Below are 9,286 nucleotides of genomic sequence, written 5' to 3' on the forward strand. Positions count from 1 at the left end.
ATAACCCTTTAGAAATTAAAAACTTGTTTACCGATTTTTAAAGCGATTTATTCATTATATTATTAACCCGACGTTTCGAACACTTTACAGCGAGCGTGGTCACAGGGAGACTGTCCGTTAAAAAGTTTCTAAATGTACTGTAATACTTGCGTAAAATCAAACACAAGAAAATACTATATATAACTCTTTTAAGGCCTTGTCTCTGCAGGTGACATCAAATAACTCATGATGTTGAGTCTATGTAAATGCATTTCTAATTACAGGGCCCTCGACGACTTTGAAGTGAAGTTTAATCAATGGAAGTTAAGACGAAACAACGATGCGATATATAACACGTATCCTAGATATGGAGAGGTAAATAATCTTGAATAAAAAAAAGAAAAACATAAGAGTTCTTTAGACGGGATTTTAAAATTTAAAAGAGTAGAAGTATAATCGAACGCACATTGAAATCCCGTCTCGCGAAATTTTTTTTAAATCACTATATAGTGATTTAAAATATATATTTAACATAGTGATTTTTATTTAAAAAAAAGAAAAAAAAACGTTTTTCCTTTAAACTGGCATGGCTATTTTTATGTAATCAGCGTAGTAGCGGTGGTATACATGTGTACTTCAAGACCGCTTAATTACACGCGTACTTGAGTTAAAGTCGATACATACTTTAAAGGAATGAATAATAAAATAAAAGCGCATAAACAGTAGTCTACTATTCGCTGTTCATCGATAGTAGTTTCTATGATGCATATGTTTTTTTTTTATACATGCAATTGTGTATTTCTTTTTTCTCTGTTTACAATATCTTATCATTATTATCTTTCGTTATTTTATAAAGGGATGACTATTTAAAAATTAGGATTACTATATAATCATTATTTCTTTAAATTACACTTGGATAATTGTTATTCTAAGACCATATTTCCTAATTTTTAGATCGAGGCCTATTTAGACAGACTTGGACAAGAATATCCTAATATTGTGACAGTTGTAAACGCAGGAAACACTTTCGAAGGACGACCTATGAAATATGTTAGGGTAAGCTATATACCTCAATAAATATAAAAAACTCACTGATGACTGACTGACTAACTGACATAGTGATCTATCAACGCACAGCCTAAACCACCAGACGGATTGAGGTGAAATTTGGCATGCAGATAGATGTAATGACGTAGACATCTGTTAAGAAAGGATTTTGATAAATTCTGTCCCTAAGGGAATAAAATATGTGATGAAAGTTTGTACCACGAAAATCTATTAAAACCGCGCAGGCGATGCAGCGGGCAACAGCTAGTATTAAAATATTGTCATTGTGAAATGACAAGATATCGCTGTATGAAATATGAGAATAAATTATTAATAAGTAAGATGTTAATAATGCACCATGTTTGATTTCTCGCCATTTATTCACAATACATTTAATTTTCATTATTCAATATTTTATAATTATGTCGCTACAGCACTTGGCAAAAAGAATTCCCAAATTAATTTACTCTTCGTAGAGTCGACTGTATTTAGATTCACCAAATATCAAACTTAGTTTGGGATCCACTAATTTACTTTTATTGCTATGTGACTGTAATCTATTATCCTACTAATATTATTATAAATGTGAAAGTTTGTGAGGATGTGCGTATGTTTGTTACTCTTTTACACAACTACTTAAGCGATTGTAATTAAATTTGGTACGTATATAGCTGGAGAACTAGAGTAACATATAGGCAACTTTTTACCCCGATATTCCTACGGGTTACGGACTTACGCGGGTGAATCCGCGGGGCGCAGTTAGTCTAGTAAAAGTTATAATCATGTAACTTTAACTTTTATAACATCAACTTCATGATATAGTAACACAATTTTCATTATCATTTTTATTGTCCCACCAAGATCGAATATTCTAGATTAGAATGTAAAAACGCTTCAGATATCAACCACAAACTTCGAGGATCCGAATAAGCCTATATATATCTTGGATGCAGCAATGCACTCCAGAGAATGGGTGACACCTCCAGTGGCGTTATACACAATACATCGTCTTGTTGAGGATTTACGGAATGAAGATAGGGATCTTTTGGAAAATGTCGACTGGGTGATCCTCCCCGTGTTCAACCCGGACGGATGGGAATTCTCTCATGTACAAGTAAGTTGGTGACAAAGAAATATGCCTTTATACTTTATATGACAAGGTTTGTAAAGGTGAACTTAAAACTTTACAACTATTTCCAGGGCATTCTTACTAATATTATAAATGCGAAAGTGTTTTCAAAATATACCTATTTAGGACTATTTTTACTTGTACACACTAAATTAAAATGACATTGTGACAATCAAATTCCTCAAATCAAAGTGTCTTCTTTTCATTTGAAGTTCGTTATTATATTTTAATTTTAACTTGATTATATGTTTTATAACATTTTATTATATTTTCGTGATGAATAAAGTTTATTAGAGAAACTCTAGTGTACAGAAACATCTAAGCATAGATTATACAATTTAAATATAAACTCAGCAGCCCGCAAAACTTTTATAGATTGTCCATTGGAGTCTTAGCAGTCAATAAACTGGTCAAGGCATAATAGCATTCATTCTATTCCAGAATCGCATGTGGCGTCGCAGTCGCTCTTTCAACGCTACGATAAGTCCCATATGCTACGGAGCGGATCTCAACCGGAATTTTGATATCTTCTTCGGCACTTTCAGCGTATCGAGCAACCCATGTTCCGACATCTACCCGGGACCTTTCGCCTTCTCCGAAATAGAGAGCAGAAACGTCAGGGACATGCTCTATTTGTATCTAAACCGTACTCAAATATACATGAATATGCACAGCTATGGGAACTATATTTTGTACGGCTTCGATAATTACACACTGCCCCACAATGTCGCGCAGTTGCATTTCGTAGCCGCAGCTATGGGGGCGCATATTGATGCTAGGAAGATGGCGGACGCCCCGTACTATGCGGTTGGGAATAGCAATTATGTGCTTTACGGCGCGTCTGGGACCTCTCAAGATTATGCTCAGGTAATATGTGGAGAAAATGCATTTACTTCATGGATAGGACATAGACAATTAAACGTATTGTTGTTGAAAATCGTTCATAATAGAAATCGATTTTTAATTTTAGCGTTCATCATCATCAGCCCATACATGTTCCCACTGCTGGGACACAGGCCTCCTATGAGGGTTCAGGCCATAATCCACCACGCCGGCCAAGTGCGGGTTGGCAGATGTCACATGCCGTCGAACCCCTAATTCATGGACATGCCGGTTTCCTCACGATGTTTTCCTTCACCGTTTAAGCAGTGGTGATGTTATCTACATACGCAGATAAATTGAAAAATCAATTTATTTCCTGCGCGCTTGCCCGGTCTCGAACCCCGACTTATCGATTTTGAAGTCCGAGGTCCTCACCACTGAGTCACCACTGCTCTTAATTTATTTTAGCTCTAAATTTTAGCGTTATATTTAACTTTTTCAGGAGATCGGTGTGCCATTCTCTATAACGCTAGAGTTGCCAGAATTCGACGATTACGGTTTCGTGGTACCACCAGAGTACATCGAACAAATAAACACAGAAACGTATGCCGGTATAGCGGAGACAGCAAGATTGGCGTATTTATTCTATCGTCATAGACTTTAAATATTATTTTTATGCCATTAATATGTACAATAAATTGGGATTGTTTTTTACATTCACCACCACTTTATTTTTTACATTACCCATCCTATATATGAAATTGTTGGGTCACGGTGTTTGTTATCAAACTCTTCTAAAACGGCAGGGCCGATTTTGATGAAAATTTCCTTGTCGGGTAGGTGTGAAATCGCGCAACATCTGTCGATACCCCTAAATGATACGAGTACGAGGCAGAACGAAAATTTTATATATTACAGATTATACATGTAACAATTAAGTTGAACTCTTGTAAAATTCGACATTTTTGATTTTATTTACATTTCTATTATAATCATTAATTAAATTAAACTTGGAATCATAAATTAGTGAGTATACTGTTATTATAGTCAAGCATAAAAATTAATACGCCATTTGTTTTTATCTTCTTTTTTGCCTTTATTCTGAACTGCTATACTTAACTGCTGTTACACCAAGGTTGATCTGTGAAAAATACAGCCCTTATTTTTACGTTTATGTTTTACTAGCTGCGCCCCGCGGTTTCACCCGCGTAAGTCCATATCCCGTAGGAATATCGAGATAAAAGGTTGCCTATATGTTATTCCAGTTGTCCAGCTGTCTACGTACCAAATTTCAATGCAATCGGTTCAGTAGTTTTTGCGTGAAAGAGCAACAATCACACACACATCCTTACAAACTTTCGCATTTATAATATTATTAGGATAGGATTCAGTTTGTTTAAATTACGATTAATATACGATTTAAAAACAACAACAACACAGGTAAAATCTCAACAACAAACACGATAATAAAATTTTAAACCGTAGAAAGTGGATGAAGAAAAAATTACGATTTTCCAAGGTCATCACTATTCAACCCACCAACGGACCTACACTTGGCGGTCACAATGCCGAATGCTACATTTATCTTAACCATCAAACAATATTTCAACACGGCAGAAATGATTCACGAGGTCTCGCAGACTATAGTAAATGATAATATGATGCATAAGCGTATTTTCAATCAAAGAATAATAACAACATGTTTTACAACGATTTACTTGTGTTAAATCAAGAATTTTCAAGATAAGATAGCTAGGATTATAATTAAGTGATTATGGTTAATCCCTTCCGATAATCGTAGGAATTGATTTTATTCCAAACGCCTGGGGCTATCTGTACACTACGATCCAAATAACATCCAATTAGTATGGACATGAAAACATTCGCTATATTTTTATTGATTTTTCTACATTCGTCTTTTGGAAAATACGAACAATATGAGGGGTAAGTTGAGCGTTGAAATTAATTTCCAATTTTAATTTTATGTACACAATTATTATCGTTATTAAAATGAAATTTCGTGTTAAATGTGCGAATAATTTTTATCATTCAGTAAGTCACTACGTTACATGAAGGTTCACAAATAATAAGAAGGACAATGCGATTCAATTATAAACATCAATTAGTATACAATATGTGTATATAAACTCTCTGTATGTTTTTTCTATGCAAACTAATTAAGTAAAAGAAACTATGTCATTGACCATTTTAATACTATGAACGAGAGGAGTCTACGAACAATACAAGTGTAGAAACATTAAACACTATTTGAAGTCGTTTTGCTGTCTTAAAAATGTAAGCTGTTAGATGCAACTTCTGGTTTAATGTTTTTTGGATGAATAATTGTCATATACTTACCACTACTATATCAAAACTTGTTTAGATGTCGTATCTTATGAAACATCACTTTATTTTGAATCGGGGCGTGTTCGTACAGATTGTGACTTGGCGTTCTTGTGTTGTTTAGTCTATGTTCGACCCAGCTACCCTTAGCTTGTAAATAGTCACTCATTGTGGGAGTCGAGCACGCTTCGGCACGAATTGGGCCAGCTCGCACCGGGGAAGTACCACACCCCCACAGAAAACCGGCGTGAAATAATAGCTTGCTATTGTGTTTTGGTACGGTGAGTGGGGGAGCCGGAGGCCCATATCCTTTTCCTCACCCTTCCGAGTCCTTTCCTTTATTCCTCTCATCAATCCTTTTCTAATCCCTTACCAATTAAGTCGGCAATCCATTTGTAGAGGCGAAAGGTCTGCAATTGACCTTACGCCTCTCCAAATGTTCATGGGCGCATGTGGTAGCGCTTACCATCAGGCGACCCACCAGCTCCATTGCCGACTATGACATAAAAAAAACAGTCTTTGTGACTGGCTGGGATTCGTTATCAATGAGGCAGCTGTGTAGAATTATATTTTCTTACGGCCAAACTAATATTAAACACACCCCCTTTTGATTGCCAACACGTAGTAATACAAGAATCTTAATTAAAATAACCGGAATTTCAGATACACGGTTTACGGAGTTGTTATCCGCAACCAGGATGATGTTAATTTAATACGCGAGCTTGAGAATGAATTAGACCTAGACATCTGGCGAGCTGGAATGCCTGGGGTCAGGCATGCTGATATCATGGTCGGACCTAAGCAAAGCGAGATGTTTGTTAAATATTTACATTCGCAAGGAATTGAGTATTATATTCGTGAAGGAAACATTTCAAGGTAAATATTAAATAGTACAGTATTCTATGATAGTAACTTGCCTGAAGGTTGCCTGGCAGAGATGGCTTTTACCACAAGGCCGCCTTTTTTCCTCATTGTATATAAGTTATAGCAATAGTAGTCAATGTAATAGTTTCTCTTCCTTCATTTCTTAATGACGAATTGTACAATAAATAATAAACAAATATATGTTTGTATGAAACGAACTCCTTTAGAATCGATTTTGACCCCATTTAATCGGACAGATATCATTCAAGTAAATAAATAAGTTCCTAACATAAAACCAAGTGAGACAATCTTTAAAGTTTATATATGTGTATATTGTATGTGTATATATCGTTTTTTAAAGCTATTTTAATTCTATCGTAGTTGAATTTAAAATTATTAAAAGAATCGAATAATTTAAAATATAACTGATATTATGTCCAATAACGACCGTCAAGAAAATATCAAAACAACTAAATTCGTCCTGAAATTCAAATTTGAATACGGTAAAAATTGAGAGTTGCAAAGGTCATTCGATAAAACATACTGTCATTGATTCCAAAAAAAATGTGGTGATTTATTTATTTATTTTGAAGATAACGGTGTTGCAACTACTTACTAAGAGATCCATTCGTCTAAAAATACAAAACTTGTTAGGAATATGTGGGTGGCAGCACTATTGTCTCCATCCGTCTTTGCTTTCAAAGACCGCATTGGTGTTTTATTTTTTTACTTTTAAGCTTTCGTCGCCGGAATAATGCCGGGGGACATCTTTTATGCGTATTTTATCGCAAGCGGAGTAAAAGATTTATACGTTCATATAAAATTATACTAATGTTTGTCGAAGAAACAAAGAAATACGTTCAACTCATGTTTAATACATGAGCCTTCGAATCCTTGGGGCGACATCCTATTCAATTATTCACAAACCCTGATGTGTCATAGACATGCTTGTGCCTTTTAATTATTTTATTGCGCAATAAACAAAGGTTTAGGTCACACTATTAAACTTTATACTAGTGTTAAAGTACGACTTTACTCGCGTAGTCCTACGAATATTATAAATGCGAAAGTTTGTAAGGATGTGTGTGTGTTTGTTGCTCTTTCACGCAAAAACTACTAAACCGATTGCAATGAAATTTGGTACGTAGACAGCTGGACAACTGGAATAACATATAGGCAACTCCCAATAATCCTACGAGACACGGATTTACGGGGTGAATCCGCGGGGCGTAGCTAGTACTCAGATAAGAAGTAGTCGAGTTATAGACAAGTTATGTGCTTTTAAATTCCTAAGTTATGCGCTGTTTCAGATTATATTATTATCCCACTGAGTACAATATTCTCCAAATTTCATTTGTCCGGTATGATTGTGCTATAAGCCAAAAATTAAAAGTTTTATAAGCAACTATTTTATTAAAGCATCTGTGAACTAGATTTTGCATTTTTAACCTTTTAAGTATAATGAGTTATCTTGTTATCCATTAAATGTGTTGAACCTTTATAATTCTTAGAATGAAAAGGAACATCAGCTAGGTAATTTATAAATTCTCCTCATACAAGACTGTTGTTTAAACAATCAATTTGACTATAACTGGTTTTGTGAAATTTCCTTGGTTCTTTTTCAGTGCGATTAAAAAATTTGACGAAGATCTCATTCAGTGGACAAGAAACCGCCAGAATGTGGAAGTTTACAATAAATACGCGAGATTAGCGGAGGTAACAATACCTATAACAAATTTGACGTATGTGATAGTCTCGATATCTCTTTTTATGTTACAACAGGCGAAACACAAACTTACTAAGCTTGTCAAGCTTCCTAAGGTAGTTATCGCTCACTATAATTTGTCTAGAGTTTCTGGGTAAAGGTGATGCCCGCTTTTAAGGGATGAGGGTAAGGACTGGTAAGGAAGCCCGAATGTCTCCTTACCCTTCTCAGTCCTTTCATCTATCCTTTATATCTCATCCTACAAAGTTAGCAATCCATATTACATAAATCCACCCATAATAATTACTGTATTATTAGAGTCCCGCCTCTGCAAATGACCATGGACGGTGGCGGTGGCTAACAACACGATTATTTTAAATAACTTTTTACTCATCCATTATCTTTATCCTTCCTTTTATAAGCCTCAGTGACAAAAATAGACTGCAAAGGGAAAGAAAAACGCGTAGCACGATATTTTATCACAAAAGAAACAATGAAATATTTTTCTTACAGATTGATGCGTACATGGAAAGGTTGGCGCGGGAATATCCAGATATTGTTAAAGTAGTAACAGCTGGATTGAGCTTTGAAGGGCGCCCAATGAAATACTTAAAGGTATACAAAAATAATGTATGAAAAAATACGTCGGATACTATCAGCAATTAGTGAAGTAGGCTCTGAGACTACTGTTCTAGTATCTATCATCCATATTGTAGTAATGTACTTTGACTATATCTTGTATGAGAATCATCATCAATGATTGGACTTTGAATTGCGATTGATCAATCCTGATATTTAATCTCATTTCAGATATCAACCACAAACTTCGAGGACCCAAACAAACCGATATATTTTATGGACGCAGCGATGCATGCCAGGGAGTGGGTGACTACGCCAGTTGCTCTGTACACCATACATCGTCTTGTGGAGGGTTTGCAGGATGAAGACCGAGATCTGAGGGATAATGTTGACTGGATCATACTTCCTGTTTACAATCCAGATGGATATGAATATTCTCATACTGACGTAGGTTAATCGATCTTTAATTGAAAGTATGGAAGACATTATTTAACAAATCTTTATTGCTAAAATATCATACATTGTATCTTTAATGTAAACTATATATAATGTTGCTCTATTTAAATATATTTTCCCTTAATTCTGCAATATCTTGAACACGCTTAGTTTAGTAGTCTTTTATCTTCCTGCAATATATATTTTCTTGATGACGAATATAGTCGATCAGTTATGCCGAATTTCAGGACCGTATGTGGCGCCAAAGCCGCTCTTTCAACCCAGAAATTCACGAGGAATGCCGTGGCGTCGACCTGAATCGTAACTTCGATATTTTCTTCATGGAGATCAACGCTTCCAACAACCCTTGTTCCAACAGCTAT

The 9,286-nt window shown here is 35.3% G+C and overlaps 2 protein-coding genes across 2 annotated transcripts in view; both read left to right on the forward strand.

Moving 5' to 3' along the window:
* Nucleotides 1-3,697, forward strand: part of LOC119836161 (carboxypeptidase B-like) — a 7,937-nt gene extending 4,240 nt beyond the window's left edge. Inside the window, exons 3-7 of the mRNA XM_038361416.1 lie at nt 264-354; nt 934-1,035; nt 1,925-2,140; nt 2,597-3,022; nt 3,480-3,697. Of these exons, the coding sequence (XP_038217344.1) occupies nt 264-354; nt 934-1,035; nt 1,925-2,140; nt 2,597-3,022; nt 3,480-3,641 (997 nt within the window). The 3' untranslated portion in view covers nt 3,642-3,697. The remainder of the gene's footprint in view (nt 1-263; nt 355-933; nt 1,036-1,924; nt 2,141-2,596; nt 3,023-3,479) is intronic.
* A 1,147-nt stretch (nt 3,698-4,844) lies between these two features.
* LOC119836162 (carboxypeptidase B-like) overlaps nt 4,845-9,286 on the forward strand; it is a 5,822-nt gene continuing 1,380 nt past the window's right edge. Inside the window, exons 1-6 of the mRNA XM_038361417.1 lie at nt 4,845-4,921; nt 5,984-6,133; nt 7,810-7,900; nt 8,403-8,504; nt 8,700-8,876; nt 9,152-9,281. Of these exons, the coding sequence (XP_038217345.1) occupies nt 4,845-4,921; nt 5,984-6,133; nt 7,810-7,900; nt 8,403-8,504; nt 8,700-8,876; nt 9,152-9,281 (727 nt within the window). The remainder of the gene's footprint in view (nt 4,922-5,983; nt 6,134-7,809; nt 7,901-8,402; nt 8,505-8,699; nt 8,877-9,151; nt 9,282-9,286) is intronic.

Source organism: Zerene cesonia, chromosome 23, assembly GCF_012273895.1.
Source record: "Zerene cesonia ecotype Mississippi chromosome 23, Zerene_cesonia_1.1, whole genome shotgun sequence".
Classification (NCBI taxonomy): Eukaryota; Metazoa; Arthropoda; class Insecta; order Lepidoptera; family Pieridae; genus Zerene; species Zerene cesonia.